A 22,514-nucleotide genomic window follows, 5' to 3' on the forward strand; every position below is an offset into this window, starting at 1 on the left:
ATCTAGGAAAATCAGGTTCCTCTAATCCTGACCTCGATTATGGTAACCAGTGTTCTCATTTACATGATATTTAAGAAGTTAACTGGAGAAAGCCGACTGAAGGAACAGGTAGAGAGACAGAGCGGGGATTCCTAGAGCACGGAGGGGGAAGTGAGTGAGCAGGAGAGGGGCCTGCAGCCAGGCTACATCTGTTTACTCATTAAATGAACCATGACAAATCCTCACTATTTATGCACAGCAAGCTACTTCTGCACACACAAGGACCAACAACACTCATTTGATCCCCAACAGATAGCAAATGGACTGAAATGGTTACAGATGACTTTCAACCTAATGGGATAATCTGCAAGCGCAGCACATTCACCCTAAACTGCTGCATTTGGAAATACTTGGAGCTAAATCAGTCAGACATGCAGTCTGATTCGCTGCCTGCCTGTGTAAAAGCCGTCTGTGCGCTTGTCAGCTTCTCTTCACTGACTGAACAAGATGTGTAGGAGTGATGATACTGTACAACATGAGAGAATGGAAACAGATGACAGTGCTTTCAGCACAAAGGATGACGGGCCAAAGTGGACAAAAAGACGACACATGAATGTCAGAAAAGAATAATGCGTCTCATAATTATCTGAAAAATTGCAATTTAACCATCCAAATTAAATCTGTCAAAAATGAAATGACAAGCAAAGTCAAGCAAAGGGAACTAGAAATACCACCAACCAGTCAAGTTGGAGTTTATATCCATGTCTGTCCAGACTCATAATATTTTTAGTAGGGCTGTGTTGAATATAATTTGAATAGCAAAATAAAAAAATAAAAAAAGATACTAATCAAATGCTTAAATTACTATTCAAATGTGCATTTTTTAAATTTATTTATTTTGTAAATGTGTTGGTTAACGTTGGCGAATCTTGCCCTTCTTGCCTTGGCCTACCCATATGTGAAACCGAAATGCTTTTGTTACGTAATGAACAATGATGTTTTCTGAGTCTGACTGTATCACAGTCTCATTTTCATTGTGCTAACATAACATCAAAATATCAGAAATGGCAGAAAGCGATGCATCTACAGAGATCACCACGCCTCACAAATTAAGAAGTGATGTGTGGAAAGTTTTTGGATTTCCATCCGCAAATGGAAAAATTAAACAAAAGCAGACTCACAGTAAAAGACTTGAGCCTGAGTGATCAGTGCTGCAGCTGCATTTTGGGGTTTGGATACAGAGCTCCTACTCACGCTATCATTTGGACTTGTAGCGTATCCCGAACAAATAACACGTCACATATCGATGTAAACAAGCGCATACTGACATGGATTCATTTATATTTCAGTTAAGTGCCTAGTTTAATTACTGTGATCCAGTATGATGAAAGCTTATTTAATATTTATATTTTAGTTAACGTTATCTATTTTGTGTCTAAGCTTAATTATTACTTAGCCGGCAAGCTATCACCTGTTTATTAATAATGTTGAAATGCCCTCTAGTGGAGAGAATGTATGACAACCACATGCTGACAGTGGCATTGGGAATTTATCTTGTATGTGTTCACATGCTTGGCCAATAAAGCTGATTCTGATAGAACACAATGTTGTAGCCATGACAGTAGACAAAGCTTCAGATATGGATGTTGCTGCAAAGAAGCTACAAATTCTAAAACGAGGATGCTTCACACACATCTTTAACCCGGCAGCACAGAAGATCTAAACAATCACCAGTTTCAAGGTGGACACCCAAGATTAGTGTCATCAATTCAGTGTCCGACCAAATATGAATTATGGTACCAATCTCCCCTTCTGTTCCTCAGTTATAGTGTTGAATAATGGCCAGAGAAGTGTTTTTGCGGAACATTATGATGTCACAGTGAAGTTGACCTTTTGGATATAAAATGTCATCACTTCATCATTTTATCCCATTAGACATTTGTATTAAACTTTGTCATAATTAGTGTATGAATTATTGAGTTATGGCCAAAAATGTGTTGTGAGGTCAAAGTGGCCTTGACCTTTGACCACCAAAGTCTAATCAGTTCATCCTTGAGTCCAAGTGGACATTTGTGCCAATTGTAATGAAATTCCGTCCAGGCTTTCCTGATATATCGTGTTTGACAGCTATCCAATAGCTGTCGAGATATTTCAGTCTGGACCTAAGTGGTCGGCTGACCGACCGATATTGCCACCCCTAAAGCCATGCTGCTAGCGTGGTTAAAAGGTTTTATAAAGCCGTGATCACAGTGTAGCTTCTGTGGTAGTTTTTTAACATCCTCATCACTAAATCATCATCAGCCTCATTAAAACGCTGGTGTGATACTGTGCTTATATAGTCAGTACAGGTAAGGTTAAAGCATGATTTTCAACCTTTCCATGACATTTTTGTTAAGAACAGCCCTTATAGGGCCTTTTGCAAGCACATGGTAACCCAGCAGTGGGCAATATGGATAAAATTCTCAGTCATGATATGTGTAACTCTATATTGTAATACCATACATTATCTGGAAAAACACTGAGCAACAGTTAAAACAGTGAATGTTAATGTTAATGTATGATAACTGGTGCTCTGCAAAAACAGTTGTATATTTAACACCTAAAATAAATCTATATATATACTATAACCAGTTGGGTACTAATCAAATTCATGCATCACAAAAGGTAAACATACACAATTGAAACATGAGCAAAGAATTTTCCAATAAAAAGGACAAACATGCTGTTCAGTAGACTAAATTAAAACCATAAATACACAAAAACTGACTGTTTCACTCCCCGTGCTAGTCATCTACAGAACTACTTCAAAATCACTGCAGAAGTCACAACCATTGGGCAGAGTATAAAGTGTAGTCTACAGTGGTGTTAGTACTGTGGGCTGACATAAAAATTCAGCATATGGCACTCTGTATTTTAAATGTGTCTGTGATGTTTGCCTAAAGAGAGATTTTATAAGGAAAGCAGTGCATCTAGACAGTGTCTCTATAATGTTATGATTGTAGAACAGACTGCATAAACTAACATGTTAACATATGGAGGCAGGCTGTCAGAACTAGCGCTTCAAAGTATGATAGAAATCAAAGCAGAGAAATGCAATTACTCAAAAAGACAAACTTTTTAAAATGGCCATTCACCAAATGTTAAGCTTTATGTTCCGATCATCTGTCAGGTATTTGCAAGAGCTGGAAAAAGCCAATTGATCTTTGGCTGTTAATGAACATCATCGTACTTTATTTCAATTCACAAAAGCGACAGTTTGTAATAAAAGATGTTTTAACTCTGTAAACTCTGGCTTTAAGAATATATCTCACCCTCGGTGTTGTATCACATACCTACTGTAGCTGCGAGACAGAATACTCAAGGTGCATTAATGGTATTACTATTGCATTAAAAAAATTCATATAATCACCTGTCAACATCAGAACGGCCTCATCCACAAGACTCCACCAATACTGAGACATCCAAACCTACACTGAAGGCCTCTATGTAGTGTGCAATGTTGGTAAGTTCCAGACAAAAGTTGACAATTATGAGGGAAATATGGTGAGAACTTTGGTAGTCAATCCAAATCGGTGGTCCTACATCTCACTGAGTGATGTATGACCGCCCACATTAACAAACCAACAAATCTGAATACAGCATTAATACACTAGCGTGGCTGAAGACCCTTAATATTGTTTAAATATATATATTTTAGTGATACCTTTCACCAGGTATTGATCGCAGAATGTGACGTGTCTCAGGACTCATAAGATAAAGCCTGACAGCAGTGTTTCCCCTGAGATTTTTTTCAGCAATGGTGCTGTTGTGTGTGCACAGAGTCCAGTAGTGACATAACTTAAAAGTACTTTAGAATTGTTCCAGATAGGTTCATTCTTTTGGTCCAGACACCAGAAGGACTCTGGAGGCCCAGATAACTATAGTTGTAATAAATGTCAAAGAATGAAATAACTCCTCCAAGAAAATTCAATGCTATACGACTACAAACTCTGCATTTTCACATCATTTTGAACCTTACAATATTTATTAAAAGGAAGAAAAAAAACAAAACACAGGTTGTAGTTTTTCACCGTACACTCAGACATTGGCAAGTAGAAACAAATATGCTCACTGATGCCCTGAAGTGACCCTAATTCAGAACAGGATTAGAATTGATTTATATTCTAAATATAACTAAATATTGTTTCCAGAGCAGCAACAGTGATGTGTACAACAGCAAAGTCACTATATAAACTCAATAATATCTCACAGGAAACAAAAATAATATGTCAATAACATAAACAATACTTCTGACATGAACATACTGAGTGAAGTTTAGAAAGAATGAAGAACACAGACATCAGTCACTATCAGTCCTTCCTCTGCTGCTGATGTGATTCACTGCTGCAGGTACTGCTGGCAGAGAGAGAGAGGGGCTGCCAGATAAGATATGTAGTAAACTAAGCTAAACAAACACTTCAGCTACATACAGACGCTTTCATTGTAGCACGCTGTGGTTATGTAAAACATGCTGGTGGTGGATGAGGGACTGCAGGCAAAGCAGTTGAATATCACTTTTCTACATGTTTATGCTTGTGTGTGTGTGTGTGTGTGTGTGTGTGTGTGTGTGTGTGTGTGTGTGTGTGTGGGGTGCAGACATTCCTCTGCATGTGTGGAGGAGCTCAGCCCTGCCCTCGGTCAAACACTGACACAGAGAGCAGAAGAGAGGACAGAGAGGAGAGGCTGCAGCACCACTAGCTCCAGTCAGCTGGTTGAATAGGGAGAAAGAGCGTGTGGTTTGCTTTTGTCATGATTATTACACACAATGTGAAATTTCAGCCGTGGCGTTCGTCATTTAGCAGCAGCACTGCACCGCCGGTGAAAACATATAGGGGAAAAACGACCGAGATTTTATCAGACCGTTCTCATACAGTGTGGTATGCCAAGAACCTGCAAGATCACTGTTAGTGCAATGTGTGGGAGTCCTGAAGAGAAGAGGACACTTTATCAAACCTTGGGAAACAAAGGATCCTGATATTTTTAAAAGAGAAATCCTGTACGTCAACATAACCATACACCATACACATACACAACAACATAAGATTCCTCAAGTTATAACCACAGGGCCAATAACGTGGAGAGAAGAGCTAAAAAAAAAAAATAATAATAATCAAAGGGGGCTCAGAGCACTACAGAAAGGGCTTTACAAGGGCTGAAGGGCACTAAATTCAAAATATGAACACAGCTCGCACACACTGCTTATGATATAGTCAGTAATGAGGAACCATTTCCAGCTGTTGCTTGATCACATGACTTATTTGTGTCCTGTCCTTATTCCCTATATCACTTTTTTCATAAGTTGTAAACACAAGTATGGCAACTATTTTGTCTGAGCTGAGAACTATTGCACACTCTGCTTTAGAAGGTCATGAAGGTTGCCTCCACTGTGACAGAAGTTCACGGAGAAGCAACTACTGCCTTAGGGTGCTTTCACACCTGCCTCGTTTAGTTCGGTTGAATCGAACCCTAGAGCGATTACCCCCCCTTGGAACAGTTCGTTTGGGCAGGTGTGAACACAACAATCACACTCGGGTGCGGACCAAAACAACCGGACCGAGACCTTGTTGAAGAGGTGGTCTCGGTCCACTTACAGACAAATTCTGGTACAGTTAATTTGTGATGTGAACAAGATCCGACCTAGATCCAACCCAACCGCAGGAAGCATTAGGCGTTTTTTTGGATTAAACCAGCTCCCGTAGCCAGCTGCACTGTGCGTTATGCTCCCTTCTCCTCTTCAGCCGACAGAAGGCAGCACGTCTTCTTCACGCAACATGAAGCAACACATTGTGACATGTGCCATTCAGCTCGCATATTTTGGTTTGGTATATGACCCAAACAACTGTGCTCGATTGTCCATGTATCACATTGGGTGGGTGTCCAGGGGCACCAACGTGAAAAAAATGAAAAACAAATAGTTTTCGTGGTCAGAAATGGCAGATACACCATTTATAAAGCACTTGATTTAGATTTCATTTATCATATTCTTATTAATAAGAATATGAATAATAACAATAAGAAAACAGTAGTAATGCTGTGCATCTTTCAGCACCACAGAGGTGAGGACATAGAGAGAGAGACACAGAGACTTTTGTTTACTAACCACATTAACCCAAATTAAGCTAAATTAAAGAAGTAACTACATATAATTAAAGCATGGGGTGTGGATATCAGTAGCATCAGTGATGAATGGTGTGCGTGGGTGTAAGATGTGTGGGAGTGATGTAGGGGGCAAGAAAGTATTTTAAGTGTTTCCCCTATAATTGTACTGGTGTGCCACCAGGCCAATGGGAACACCCACCAGGCCAAAAAAAATCTTTTTTTGAATGCCAAAAATAACAACAAATATCCATTCATTCGGAAATCGATAATCATCAGTGTTTGGGAGCCTCTGTGCAACACTGTTCCCAAATGTGAGTCAACCTCTGTGTGGTTGCCCGGGAAGCTCTTGATGTGAAGTGCCACTGCTATCAGAGTCCCTTTAAATGACTCCAGAGCGTGTATGGGATGCAGGTTAGCTAACGTGAGCATGGCACCACCTACAAGGAGAAAAATCTCTATTGCGGGTGACTAACAAACAAACATATCAACGTTTTCTCCAAAACTCTGGAGTCAAGCAAAAATACAGATCTTGAATATACCAAGCAAACAAAAATTTGAAGCCGAAGCCGACCACATGAATATGCCATCCCCTGTGCCTCGTCCCTTTCAGGGTTTTTTCGGTTCGTACTACCAGGCCTTAAAAAAATTCTAGGGGAAACACTGATTACTAAACCAAAGCAAATGGGTGCCTGTAGAGGGGAAAGGGAGAGAGCCCTTTAGTCACCTGCAGGGGAGAGACACAGATTAGAGACTAATACAAACTCCCAGATGACAACAGGGGTCATCACACTTTATTGCTGATAGAAAAATATGTTCAAAGACCATTTAACTAATCCACCTTCCAGTGTGGAACAAGTACACCTTCGTATCCCTGAGTGCTACGGTTCATACATTAGTTTTATTTTCTGTTTTACAAAGGTGAGAAAATCAAGTCCTTCATAAATGTTGTAGCCTATCTGCCTATCTCTCCTTTCTCCGCCCACCAACCCCATGAGATACATTTTGGTTCACTTGAAAATTTTGCCATGTGAAACCAAACCGAACCAAAGGGAAAACCCGACAAAGTAGCGACTCATCCACTGAGTCAGCCCGAAGCAAACAAACTATAGGTGTGAAAACACCCGTAGTCTCTTTGAAGCCAGCAGGGTCAGAGCCACACACCTCCACACACTGAGACAAGTCCCAGAGAGGAGCAAAGAGAAGCCAATTAGCTGCTGACGGAGAAAAACATAGCAGAGCAGGAGCAGGGTGGTGGGGTGGATGGAAAACAAGTTAACTGACATTCAGAGTTGTATGTGTGTGTTTGTTTGTTTGTGTGTGTGTGTGTGTGTGTGTGTCAGTCACAAAGCTAGAACTCCTTCCATTCAGTCACATGCCTCCAGTTATAGAGCTGGAGGTCGACCAACAACTGGCCATGTACAGCGGAGACACAGTGAATCTAACTCTGTTTAAGTGTAGAGAAGGTATGCTGAGGAGAGATGTCACATGACAATAAAACAGAAATGAAACTCACACAGCTTTTACTCATCAGATAAAAGTGCTCTGTAAAGTCTGTGAGCCGTACCTTTCCTTCCAGAACGCTGCACTTCCGCTATGGCCAGGAGCTATTTCCTAAATCATTGTGTCATATCAATCAAGCCTCTTGGCCTGGAACTGCAACGACAGCTTTCTGAGTGTTTAACAATGAAAATTCAGTCCGAGCAAACAAGAGGTGCAATTAACAAATATTTGCATCATTCATTAATAAGGCTTTTTCACCTATAAGCTGCAGAGATTGACAGTGAGCGCAGAGGAGTACGACATGCAGGCAATCAGGACACCCCCAGTCCAACTTTTTTAATTCACTGATAAATTGTTTTAAGTGGTGAAATGATTTGCAAAATGTGAGGATCTGCAGTGTTTTCTTCGTTTTATATCATTGTAAACTCAATATCTTTAGGGTTTGAACTATTGGTCAGATAAAACAAACATTTAATAGATATCAGCTTGGGATTTGGAAAATTATTGGCATTTTTCAGTATTTCTGACATGGTACAGACTGAATAATTAATCAAAAAATAACCAACAGATTCATCAATAATAAAAAAAAATATTATTAGTCGAATCCCTAACTGCTAATATAATAAAAATAATGACAAATGCAGAGTCCAAGTTCCAAGTCCAAGTGATATCTGAAGATGTGTGAACTTTCTGTCAACCAGTTCAATAATCGACTAAATGTCTTATCTTACAAGATAAGCTCATCCGACAAAGGATCTGAATCTACACTCTGTTGAAGACTCTGCACTGCTGCACACAGACTATCAAATAAAACTGGGATGACCCCACACAAAACCAAAAAAAGATCAAAGGACAAACAACACCAAAACAAAAGACATGATCAGGAGATGTCAGACAAGAACATGAGGGTTTATTGCACAGCTGTTTCATCATCACTATCTGTCAGTGAGCTTATAACACTACTTGTATGTTGGGACAAAGGAATCTAGCTCTAGGGTCAATATAGTGCACAGAAGTGCCAGAACAGATCACAGTCCTACTTGTAAATGTGCACATGCCACACAAACACACACATTTCACAGAGGGAAAAAGAATAAGCCGTGGTGGGAGTCACAGATCAAAAGAAGTAGTGGTGGAAGGATCGTCTACAGTGTTAAAGTGTGTGATAATATAAAGTTCACAGCTCCAGCAGTGGCCAAACCACAGCACAAATAGGTCAGTTCAATGTTCACACACACAAACACATACAGGTACGCAACCTGGTAAACTGTGATAACTGCTTCTGCTTCCTCAATTTAACAGTTAGACTAGTGGATAAATCAGGACCAGACTGGGACAAAACTCCAGGCTGGGAATTTCACATCTAGCCAGACCACCTCATAGAGCAGGGGTACTCAATAGGCAGACTCCAGTCCTGATCTGGACCCAAACATAGATGAATCCAGACCAAGACATCAATGCATGGTTATTATTGATCTTCCACATATGAAGGCTACTTTTCAAATAAGTGCACACAATTATGTTTCCACACAGCCAAATCTTCAAAGTACATCACAAAGGTTCTCTCATTTTATCTCCCGATCACAGCAGCGTAACATCACAAGTACAGCAGGAAACTGACTCAAATCTTATTTAGCTACAAGGAGAATAACAGTTGAGTCAGCAACACAGCAAGAGCAGGCAGAACAACAGGAAATTTGAAGTTATTTGACTAAAAACTATGCATTTTCACATCATTTTTGAGTATTATTACAATACTTATAATAATAATAAAATATATTTTATGGCACACTGTGCACCTGACACCTATAGTCAGGGTGAAGCCACTAGCTGTAGGGATGTGGTATGGTTAGAATTGTGTCTTATCAATATTCTTACTGGCCCCGTTCTTTATCAATACTCTTATCAGTTCTTTTTCAGTACTAAAGAATTGTTGTTTTTTTATCATTTAAAAAAAAAAAATTGAGAACAGGATTACACGTGATTTATATTTTAAATAAAACTAAATATTGTTTCTGGAGCAGCAACAGTAATGTTTACAACACTAAAGTCACTATATAAACTCCATAATTTTTCACTGGAAACACTTAGGCGCTGTGCCTAAGTGTTATAATGGCAGGGAAAACCCTGCATCACTGTGTTTTGCGCACAGACTGGAAAGTTTCCAGGCGATGATGTTGTTTATGCAGGAGGCTTCATGCTGGGGACCAATCAGGTGTCACGATAGGGACGGATCTTACCATCAGGTCAGAAGCAATGAAAGGGAGGGGGACTGCATGCCTACATATCTGAATGAATGTGGCTGTCCTGTGTTGTTTTTGCTATGATTTACTTTAATAACTTTCAGCAGAAGAATCAGGGAGGCCACGGGGAATTGTCTCGCTGCTCACAATGGCCATTCCAGGCCTGGGATATATTAACAGAAAACACTGTTTTTATCTTTTTCATAAATGCATAGAGTGGCATGGTCAAATAGTTAAGTTTCCTCTAGTAGCAGGTTATTTCACCCTCCTCTCTGAATGACAGCTTAAAATGACTCATCCCCATCCTGGATGTTGCGTAATGAAAGACCAGAATTAGTATTATGTAAGCTGAATAAAGGGGATCTTCCACATACACACGGTAGTGAAGAACTTTCTGCTAAAATATATATTATATATATATATAGTCACAGAATTGGGCCTCAAAGCTCAAAAATATCTTTAAAGACATACACACCACAGCTTCAACCAAAGAACTTTTGTAATGTTCATGCCTTCCTGGTGCACCTTGCAAACTCAAAGCAACAACCCCAATGGTGCTGTGACACAGAGGCTGAAATAAGATACAATGGCAGTTGTTTCATTATGCAAAGGAGGTGGAGATGTTGAAAGAAACGGCTCATATGTCTGTCAACTTCCCTATGGCATCAGTGTCCGTTTAAGTTGACTTTAAAGGTACAAACAGGTACAAACACGCAGCTCGGAAATCTTCAACTAGACAAGATCTGAGGAGAACAGCTTCCCTATCTGTTCAAGTGAAAGGTGGTTGAGGTTTAAAATCTTGTTTTTGACTAAGCCACAACATCCTGTTCGTTGTGACACTGTTTTACAACACATTTCCCACAGATGTTTGTGATACGAAACACTTTGCCATACCATGCACCAGATCACTAATCCTGGGCAACAGCTACTTGTATTTAATGATGAACCGGGTATAGATATAAATATATATAACAATGTTGTACACTCAGTATCCAGTAATGTATAAACTCTAAACATTGAAATGCAATCCAATAACACAACTGCAAAAAAAATACAGATTTTAACTGGAAATTTGCTGGAGCAGATGGCTTTAAACTACTTTTATCCTGAACTTAATGTCCCCACACATCCTCTTCTGCTGCAGCGTGGGGCGGCTGTGGCTCAGGAGGTGGAGCGGGTCGTCTACTAAATCGGAAGATCGGAAGATTGTTTCCCGGCTGATGAGCAGGTTGGCACCTTGCATGGCATCCTGTGTGAGTGGGTGAATGTGGCTTGTAGTGTAAAAGTGCTTTCAGTGGTCAGAAGACTAGAAACACGCTATGTAAGTGCATTTACCATTTTCCCTGCAGTTTACAGTAAACACAGATCAAGATATGCTCCAGTATTGAAAAGTGGAGAGAACTAAGTGTCTGCATTTCAAATGTTATTCTAAATCAAGATACATGATTCCCATAATTACCTCTACATCAATACCAAAAATGTTTGGTTTTTGTTGACACTATGTCATAGAGGAGTTCACTACGATCTGTAGTAAATCTTGGGGCCACAGTTTGTTATGGTGAATTGGATTGTATTATATTGCAGGTAAAAATATATATATATTAGCACCTTTCAATATAATGCAATCCAATCCAACACCGTCACTTACTCCAGCTGCAAAATGTACCACAGAGTGGAGTCAAGTCCTCTCTGACCCAGTGTCAGTTAGGGCTGAGCTTAAATTGATTTTGTCCTCACCGAGGTGATAGAGCAGTGCACTCCAGCGCTTCAGTCAGTAATAAGTCATGTTTATTTTTTTTTTCCAAACAGCCCAACAAAGTGCAACATTTCAAATGATTATATCATTTTATTTTCAATATTCAGGTTTCCGGGTAAGTAGTATTGTTTCCGTGTTAAACACTCGAGACAAGAATTACTGGAAGTAGTAGCAGTGATGACTGTAATGAGCTCAACTCTGTGGTGGGTATCATATTACTGCAGTAATGCAGCAACAGGCCCAGCCCTAGTGTCAACAACTAGAACATTGTATGTGTCACAGAGGTGTGATTTATTGTACGTTTCTTGGGTCAGTCTGTGTCAGAGCAAAAACAAAAAAACTCAACATCATAACTAAAAATTGGGGAAAAAATACATCAAACTGGCAGCGAGGAGAATACCTGCACCCTGTGAGAAGTGAATTCCGACCTGCACAAGGTCAGTGCCACCCAGCAGGTCTGTCAGTGCTTCAGCCTGCCAGTGTGTTAGCCAGGCAGACTATCTGGCTCTTCATCTCCCTGCATGTTACTAGCAGTCAGCGGGACAGATCGTCAGTGAGAACACAGCACTGGTGTTTGGCAGAGTCACTGCTACTAAAGAATCAGGTTTCAGGTGGACCAGTGCAGTCTGTCAACAGAGCTGACCAGAGGCACAAACTGTCATGACCCCTGCGACCGAGCGGAGTACACCGCTGAAGGCTCCTAACATGAGACAGCAGAACTATACTTGTTCTTATGAATCATCAGCCAAAACCCAGACATGGCCTTGCGGTGCACTGCTGACTTGTATCCGATTTTTCTGAGGCAATGAGTACAGCTTTACACTGTCAACTATGTCTGAGGATAAAAAAGAACACAAAGGAATCTTTACCTTTCATATTTTGACCTCAACTGAAGTGAAGCGATGAGATGATTAAGCAGAAACAAGTGAGGAAAAAAAAAGACTGATCTGAAGAGGCAGCCAGTGTAAATGAAGCCAATAGGGCTAAATGTGGGATCTGCTCTCCTATTCCATTTCAAGCAGATACGTTTCATTTCTCCTCCCAAGCCAGCCTGCCTCCCTTTTAATTTTCAACCTTCAAACCACCTTTTCCCTCTCAAGAAAATACGGAGCAGGAACTAGATCTTTTCAGACAGATGAACAACAGCAACACAGCCCAGGTCTAATACCTCTTCATTACAGAACACAAAAACCCCTTGCTCTCATTCTCTTAGCGCCTTGTAACGTGGCACAACTGATAACCCATTTTGCAGCCCAGGTGCGATAAAAGCATGCACATCATCAACTCCATCCTCAATAAACACCAAGCCATTTCCTATTATATTCCATTTGTGTATGTGAGAACAAAGAGGACAGTATCCTCTTTATATGTTGTGGTGTGGATTACAGGGTCAGTTGTAATCCACACTAAGTCTGTTTGCTTTTATTCTTCTATATGCATGTATCTCATAGCTGTCTTCTTTACTTTGCAGGCATTAAACATGGATATTAATATCAAGTCAGTCAGAAACTCGGCCATTTACATCACTTTGGTTAAGTATCATATGAAAATGTTTGATACTAGTGCTGATACAGTACAGTAGTTTCGGAAGCGATACCAAAGCAATAGTAGTCGTACAAGAAATTTGTCAAAAAAAGATACAATCTAACAGCCATTTTACATAAAGCTCAATTTTTAGGATGATTAAAGGTGAAGTGTGAAATCTTTGGCAGTGTATCGCATTGCTCGCATGCACAAGAACAAACAATATAGGGACTCATTCATAGAAATGGTCAAAATTCCACAAGATACCTTTACTCATGTCATTCAATTGGGGAATTAAAAAAAAAAGAAGTATTTTAGGATGTTTTCTAAACCAAAATGTGTTATAGAAGTAGCACGGCTCCTTCAAGGAATAGCTCAGTGCATAGTGAGTGTACGGTCGAGAGACAGAGAGGGAGCGTGTATGTGATGGTGAGGCTGTGGTGACACCGGTCTGCGGCGCACACAGACACTGGGCTGAGCCAGAGGATGACTGCTGCTTAAAACCGACAATTTGGATAGTGAATCTTTTGCATTTTCACGCCATTTATTTGTGAGGCTCTATGTAAAAAGGTATCGGACTGAAATAATTATGATTGAAAACAGGAACTATCTGGTCAAACAGGAAGTTAACAAGATTACAGATCTGACTCATTCACTGCTAGCTTTCAGTATATCACAGTCATCAACACACACACTTTGGTCCCTAACAAAAACGTGTTGAGATTCACGAATCTGGCCCTAGATATCACTTCAGCTCCTTGATGACGATACCAACAAAAAGGAGACTGGTTTGCTTTTAATTGGATCACCTTTATTTGAACTTTGTAATGGTTTCATGTCTGCATTGATATCACCCATGTCATTCTTCATAAGAGAACTGGACACTAATTGCACTCAAATTTGGTCTCCAGGCCATTATTCATAGAGCTGGAGCTTTGAGCACAATATGACAGGTGGATCAGATGACGTCTCCTTGCCAGACCTTGCTCTGAGGGAGGTCCAGCTCACTAGCAAACAACCTTTAGTGCATCCGACAGAGACATAAGTACTAATGAAGCTGTTTTTTTCCTTTTCTGATGCTGTTCCGGGCATGATTAACACAGCCCATAACTCAAAGCATAGCTAACTATCTACAGGCCGGCTGCCTAATGCCAGTCCCGACCCGCTTTGCTGTCAGATCTAATAGCTCAATCTAGCGCTTCTGAAGGAAAATGACTATTAACCAGCCACATCAAAAGGACACATCAGAGATTATGAGAGCAAGAGCGAGAGAGGGATAGAAAGAGAACAAACAGGGTAGCAGAGGGGTGATAGGACTGATAGCTCTCCTGCAATCTTAAGACAAGTCGCAGAATGACAGCAACCTTGCAGTGAGGTTGTGGGGCTGTACATGAGGGAACTGTTATCAAACAGTGATCAGAAAAGGCTGTGAACCCTGCTGCCTTTTCTCCTGCTGAATGCTTCACAACCTTAAAGTTTCTTCAGTATGACCTTGGAAAAAAAAAAATCAGACTCCTACCTTACAAGTGTTTGACAGAAAAACTGCATATCGAAACTGGAGCCTGTTGTACATTTACACATTAACAGTTGGGCAAAGATGAGTTACTTCCCTTTCACTACAGTATGAACACACAGCAGCGCGCACACACACACACACCAGGCAGACTACCCTGCCCGCCTAAAATATTGTTCTAACAGTTTGAAAACTGATACCCTACATTTGAAACACAAATCAATGAGAAATGTATTTGCACAATTGCTCCATGTTGTGATCCAATTTTAAAATGTATTTAAGCTGATTCAAAGCAAATATTACCTGACCTTTAACATGTTGCATCATCTGATCACATCCTGCAGGGTAAAACACCGACACACATGCACAGTGGATCTCACACTTGTCTGCTCAACCATCCAAATATCTAGTTTACATAATGCTGCCAGTCTGATAGCAAAGGGAGAATGATAGAACAATGAAGCAGGGTATGAATAAATTTCACTCCATGTCATGCCATGTTAGGCTTTCAGACAGCGACGCACAGAAACTGAAGGATTCTCGCCCAGCCAGAGCACTCAAGCCTCCTCTTTTATTCAGCAGACAGACATGAAACTGGCAGTTTAATCCACACTGCTGGTCTCAGAATAATCATTAAATGCTTTTCAGCATTTAATGATCATTCGGGGGACTCACAGGCTTGGGCCAGGCAACAGTCTCTTGGAGTACAAATAAAAAGCTGGGACAATTTCTGGCAGAAGGCATGCTGGTAGAGGTTTTGAAATGAAACAAACAATATGATAGCCAGAACAGAAAAAAGCATCAGCTCTGGTTAGGCACATATCTCAACAGTTAGCTTTGGAAATCATGTGTATTGGAAGTGGAACATGAAGAAGGAAAAAAATCCAGCTATGCTCTTTGACTACTTGGCTGGTCCTCCTTACACCTTATTCTGCAGCAAACTGCTAACCTTGCTGTCCAACTGTCAGCAGCTGCCTGGCAGCACTAATGTCAGACAGTGTGAGAAAAACCTTTTCACACCTGCAGTAAAAACAGCAGCACGTACAACAGCGCTGCTCAAGTATTCAAGGGAGGTCTGATTGAAATGCTTCTAATGCATAGGTTAAATTAAACTTTAAAAGCCATACTACTCCGAATTATGATCATCCTCACTTAGAATAAAAAGTAGCTTCATTTCAATCTGAACAAATAGTTTAATAAACTTCACATGGATAGCATGTAAAATGTCACTAAAGCTAAAAATTCCTGGAATGTAGGAATACTGTACATGATAAGCTGTACTGTAAAGTCACTGAGAGACAGGCGATAAGCTCCTATAGAAGTGTTATACTTGGCTTGCACACAAAATATAACAGACCCTGTGATTAGTGCTAGCGTGGCTCCAAAGCGACAAATGAGAGCACAGGTGTACAGCAGGTAAACAAAGGAGAAACCTGTGTAAGAAGGACTTTCAGCCTGTTACCTCGCGGCTGCGTCTTTCCGGGTTCAACCCGCGTCACATGAAGCTGTCACTATTGTCCTCATTTACTCTGCTGTGACACCCTCCCCCTCCTCCACTAGCTGTTACAATGTTGCGCTTTATAATGAACTGCAATGGACACACAGACGTCCCATGGTACTGAAAAGGTGAGTGCAAATGAACTGGTGTATTTTTCATCAGCATAATGCTCCGTTGATACGTTTGGTATCAATGGCTTCAGCAGGATGACACCGAGGACCTTATGATGGTTGTTTGGTCACTAAAAAAAATATTAGTCACATTAAGCAAACATAAGCTTCGCAACTGTGGCTCCTTTGTCGCCAAAATGTGACTCGATACCTGCAGGTTTTGAAGTGCCTGGTGGTGTTTTATCAGAAACTTCCTCACAGTGCAGCCAGGACTCACAGTCCATTTGAAGCAGCCTGTCTGACAAACGGTTCAAAGCAGCTCTGTGTGTGTGGGGGGAAACCAACTCACCAGGGGTCAAACTCGTGGATGATGCTCTCGAAGCGAATGACAGCGAAGAGCCTGGAGCTGAAACCGGCCAGCCAGGCCAGGAACAGGATGGTGAAAGACAGCAGGGACTGCCATCCGGCCGGCTGCGACAGGCCGCCGGACAGACCTCCTCCTCCTCCTCCTCCTGCCCCGGCGGTGCTGCCTCTCTCCGCGACCGCCGTGCTGCTGCGCCCGTTCCCCGAGTACGACGCTCCGGAGTTCAGTGAGGATTTGTGTTTGCTGTCGGGAACCGGGTGATGCTCCGCCATATTCTACGTCAGTCCCGTCGTGGCAAGCAGCGAAACGAGCTATCTGGTATCACACAGGAAAGTAAAGCCCCCCCCACCTTCTCTGCCACGCTCCACTTCCGAAACCACTTGCACCACCTTCCCTACGCGCCCCGCGCCCCCCAAAACACCGGCTGTAGTTCCAAACTTTCTAACCTTACTTCCCACCGACAGCAAAAGCAGCTAAATGATCCCAGGAAGTCACATAGCAGCGCGGTTCTGCAGCATACTGGAAGTGACACATGCGGCTCGGGCTGTTCCTCCTTGCTTCCTTGGAGCGGGGTAAAGGGGCGGGAGCAGCGTGTGGAGCAGGAAGAGCTGTCAGCCTCTCACAGCGAGACAGGTACAGCCAAGAGGGACACGGCTCCGAGAGAAGCCCAATCCCATGACAGAGCGCTATTTGACAGACAATCAGAGCGACCAATGAAAAAACAGCAGTGTGACCGCTGAAGATGCGCTAACGCGAGAAAAGGGCGAAAGACGTGACAGACAGTCACACAAGCCAATGAAATAAATGAATTTCACAGACAATAACGCATACTGTATATTAACAATGGGAAACCGGTATGACAGGAGCGGAGGCATTAAAGGGGCACTACAGAAATTCTGTTCGATGGTTCCACAAAGTCGGGGGACTCACAAGACACAGATTTTTAAAGAAAGACACTGATTTTTAAAAAGTGGTCAGAATTGAAGCAGAAGAGGCAGATTTTCTTATTTCTAGTCCCTAGTAAGATCAAGATCCCAAAACACTGGATCCTACATTTCCCACAATGCAACTATAGAATCTTTGATCAGATGCCATCAGGGTTTTTTTTTTTGTTTTGTTTTGTTTTGTTTTTATCAAACTTTGGAAAGCTTCCTTCAGCCACAGAAGACATTATACAACTGTTTTCACAGATTTTTCAGTACTCCTCCAGTGCGTACTGGGATGGTTTGTGACAAATATTATTGAATGCTTTATTAATTATTTATTAACAATTATTATTACAGATGATTTACTAACTTTTTTACTAACATTGGAGTATTAGAGAGTGGGAAACTCTTGACCCTTCATTAACTGCAGACTTAATATTCATTCTCCTTTATTAATAATTTATAAATATAAGTAACTGCAGGCCTGATGTTTAATTATTCTCTTCTAATGACTATTACAACGTGACTTTACTATTAACTCAACAGCCAGAAAGATTTTCACAACCTGGCAACCCAAAGAAGTTTCTGATGGTTTATAAAAGATCTGTAAATAATTAGTATACAATTACCATTAATGACGGCATTATTACCATGTAAACTCTTATAAAGAGTGCTTCATTAGAATGTGGTGCCCTATGTTTCATTTTAAATAAATATTTCTGTTCTATTCTGTTCCATCACTGGATATACACTGAAACAACTGGTGTGCAAAGAGCCAACAGATCTACAATACTTAATTTCCCTGGCCCATGAAACAAAGCTCGATTCCTCCAGCAGTTTGGGGAATCTGAGACTATAAGATCTATGTCTCTTGGATACAAGTAGTCAGATAGAGAGGTTCTGTTAAAACCCATCCTCACAAAGAGAAAAGAGGGGAGGCATAGTTCTGAGATGAAAGAGCTGTGCTGCTTGGGGAGGAGCTCCAGAGCTTGATAATTCATCAAGTATCTGTTGAAGCAAGGGGCGGCTTTCTGAACAAAAAGAAATGTTTGGAGACTAATGAGGTTCACCTCTATGCCGAACAGAGGCGACTCTCATGAGAAGAATCAACAAAGAGAGAATAAAGACTTGAACAATGTCACTGCACTGTGTATGTCTAGCTATTGATCCTTATTTCTACTGCAAATGAATGTTGAGTGATCTTTCTGTCTATATTATATGTTTGTCTATATCAGTTTCTTAACTGCTATTAATTATTCATCATTACACAGTGCAAGGATTGAGCACATTGTTTTTCACATGAACACGTCAGTTTGGGGTTGCTTGACAGTAAAACTGAAAGACTTGTAGATTCAGTTGGTCTGTTCTTCACTGGGTTTCTTCTACTTAAAGGACAGGAGCTTCTGTGTTTCATTTGTAATTTAAAATCTGTTGAAACAAAACATTAGCAGGGGTACCACAAGGGTCAATCCTTGGACCATTGCTTTTTTTTTTAAGCCATGCCTGTGGTGTGGCTTTATGCATAGCAATGTCAGGTCACCACTGTCGTCCAGACTGAACGATCTTAACAACTATTGAGAAACTGCTTCATGCATTCATCTCAAACAGATTAGACTGCTGTAATGCTCTCTTTATTGGATTATCTGAACAAACAAAAGGAATGCTTCAGCTCAGAGTCCTTGCGGGTACATGCAAAGCTGAGCATATTAGTTCAGTACTTAAATCCCCAGTACATCTCTTACCTCTTCCCTGACTACAAGCCAGTCAGACCTCTCAGGTCACCAGGCGTTGGTTTTCTAACTGTACCTAAAATAAGATTCAGATCTAGTGATGGGGCTATTCGTTTCTTTGCTCCTGGAACAAACTGCCTGATAACCTGAGATCAGCCCACAATGGAAAGCAATCTGAAAACTTTTATATTTTCTCAGGATTATAATGAGATGTGTGTCTGTGTTAGTGGTTGTTTATGTCTTTGGGGTGCATGTGGGTTCAGATGCAGGTGGGTGGCTGCACATGTATTTTAATGTAAAGTACTCTGAGTGTAGCTGTAATGAAACATGCTGCCTTGCCTCCATATAATATATGTAAAAACAGGCCATGTGTGTGTGTCTGTGTTGTCTCATGGTTTTCTATTTATACATGTACTGCGTCACCTTTAAGAGTGCAGGCGAGTCATTCTCTTTCAGCCTGCAAATGCATTGTATCTTTGTCTGTGAGTAAGGAAAGACACGAACATACTGAGGCAAACAATAACAAAGGAATAATCTCCACTCTTCTTGGAGTTGTACTTATTATGTGCACCGACTTCCGTCACATAAATTACCTTCTATTCTTTGCAGTGTCTGCAAAACACACACAATCACCGACATGCAAATACACTGCTACACATTGCAGGAGAGATGAAGTTGGAATTTTAAGGCTGACCTGTATCTCCCTGTATCTTCTCATACCCCAAACTCAGTTCTGCAGATGATATGCATTTTAAAATAGTTAAAGTTGTTCATATACTTTTGTAGAAGTAAAGAAAATTGATTAAAGTGAGGTAAATATATAAAAGCAATGATATAGTGATCTTAAAATCTAACTGTAAATGTCATATCTTCATTTTGTTCCAATCTATAACACTAAAGGAGAGGTTTGCACAAAACAAGATAAAAATTAAAGATCAAAAACTGTAACGGTAACCCAATATTTTCTCCACGCTAGTTTTGCATAATGTGGTAGATGTGAAAATAAAAGATTAGTTCCATTTTTCACATCAGATGGTTGAGTAATCTTCTTGGTTAATGTGCAGGCCTGAGCCTTAAATTACAGCACATCCGTCCATTATCACCAAACCTATTGAAACCTGATAAGTGTTTATGAAAATGTGTTTCAATTTCCTGTAGATTTAATACAACTTCTGCCTTCCTCTTCTACACACCATGTATCTGATGTTGGCAGGGATAAAACATGACTACTGAACATATATATGATTAAATGTAACATGGCCTACTGATGTTAAAATATCATTCACCGTCAAATACAACTTGCAGGCCCCCATATCAAAAGAGTAATCACATGCTTAAATGAGCATGAATCATCATTGTACTAATCCTACATGTTTTAACCTGCAGGTATTAAGGTAATTAATGACGTGGTGGAGAGTGACCTTTGCAGCTAATGAGACAAATTCATTCATTTGTCACATCTCTGCAGTGTGCACTCTCAGATGCTGCAGATTCAGTGACTATCTTACTATCGAAACACAGGAAGCTGTTTGTGGTGAGCTGTGTTTCTGTTGAAGGTGTGATAAAGCTTTCATGTTTTCAGTTGTGTGACTGTACTTTTCCAGCAATGATGAAGCAGTTTGACCCAGATTTTAGTCTCAGTCAGTTCAGCTCCTCAACTGACTAAGACCCCTACCCCTCCATCCCTTAATATCGAAACTCTCTAAATTTAACTTCTCATCTGGAGCACTGGCATGGATGTCTTCATATTTATCCAATAGGATACAATGTGTTAAAGTTGGTGACACACTTTCCAGTAACATTAAGTGCACAATGGGTGTTCCACAAGGGTCAGTGTTAGGTCCCCTATTATTTAGCCTATATATTAATGATCTCCCTCAACAGTGTCATGATGTAGAACTGCAAATATATGCAGATGACTCTGTTGTATAAACACATGCAAAAACAGCTGAGTTAGCTGCTGCTAAGCTAACAATCGCATTGGAAAGGATCACACATTGGCTTGATCAATCATGTCTGAGTCTAAATGCAAACAAGACAAAGGGTATGTTTTTCTCTAAGACTATGGTACAACCTCCTAACGCTGATATTTTCATAAAGATGAAAAAATTGACATAGTTACTGATTTTAAATATCTTGGTGTGACACTGAATCCAAATTTGAACTTTAAGAAACATGTTAAAAAAAATGGTTAAAACCATAAAGTACAACTTAGCAAATTTTAGACATATTAGAAACTGTCTCTTTTTGGACGCAGCCAAGATATTTATGCATGCTATGATTCTTTCCCATATGTCTTATTGCATCACATGTTGGGGGCAGGCTGGAGAAACAGCCATAAAACCTTTTGAGTCCTTATACAAACAAACTCTAAAAACTCTGGACAAAAAGCCAATGCATTTCCATCACTGTGGGGCACTGGAGAAATACAATTTACTGAGCTTTGACAATTTTAGATTATTCTCAAATTTGTACCTAGTTTATAAAATTTTAAATGGTTTGGCCCCTCCTCCACTATGTGACTTTGTGTTTCACTCACTCAGTAAGTTCTATTAGATCCTCCAGAATATCCTCTATACAAGACTGTACCATACCATTTCATCGGACTGCATTCGGGCAGTCAGCTTTCTGTGTGAAAGCCACAACTCAGTGGAATGCCCTACCTGATGATATGAAGAACTGTAGTTCTATTAATACATTCAAGACCAGACTGAAATACGTATTAAAGACCAATCAGCTGTGTGACCACTGAGTCTAGTTTACATTATTAATTTCTAATTGACATTGTGGGTGTATGTGATCTGCTGTTGTCTTTGTATTTTGTATGGTGTGTTCTGTGTGTTTCTTTGTTTGTTTTTTGTTTGTTTTGTTTTGTTTTGTTTTTTTGCTTTGTACTGTTTGTTGTTGTGCTGTTGTATGTTTTGATTGTGGGGGACTACGGATGTAATTTAGCTTCGAGCTAACTCAGGTGCTGTGCATCTTTAATGTTTAAAACTGTCCCAATCAATAAATCAAATCAATCAATCAACCCACCCAGACATTGTTGTGCCACTGTGCCATATGGGGAAAAAGATTTCTGTAAAACATTTATCATGTGAAAACAAGCAACATACTGAATGCATTAGAAATGTTGTATTAGAATATACATACATATGTTCCCTTGTTTCTTTATGTAATAATTCAGAATTTAAAAAAATACTTTTTGAACCTCAGCCTTCATTTTCTGGTTTCTC

The 22,514-nt window shown here is 40.3% G+C and overlaps 1 protein-coding gene and 1 long non-coding RNA gene across 2 annotated transcripts in view; both read right to left on the bottom strand.

Moving 5' to 3' along the window:
- Nucleotides 1-17,230, bottom strand: part of LOC137191941 (dolichyl-diphosphooligosaccharide--protein glycosyltransferase subunit STT3B-like) — a 61,093-nt gene extending 43,863 nt beyond the window's left edge. The window contains exon 1 of the mRNA XM_067602445.1: nt 16,611-17,230. Coding sequence (XP_067458546.1) covers nt 16,611-16,897 — 287 coding nt within the window. The 5' untranslated portion in view covers nt 16,898-17,230. The remainder of the gene's footprint in view (nt 1-16,610) is intronic.
- LOC137191953 (uncharacterized) overlaps nt 1-22,514 on the bottom strand; it is a 300,725-nt gene that overhangs the window by 141,320 nt on the left and 136,891 nt on the right. The gene's annotated exons all lie outside the window — the stretch shown is intronic.

The sequence above is a fragment of the Thunnus thynnus genome, chromosome 10 (assembly GCF_963924715.1).
Source record: "Thunnus thynnus chromosome 10, fThuThy2.1, whole genome shotgun sequence".
NCBI classification, from domain to species: Eukaryota; Metazoa; Chordata; class Actinopteri; order Scombriformes; family Scombridae; genus Thunnus; species Thunnus thynnus.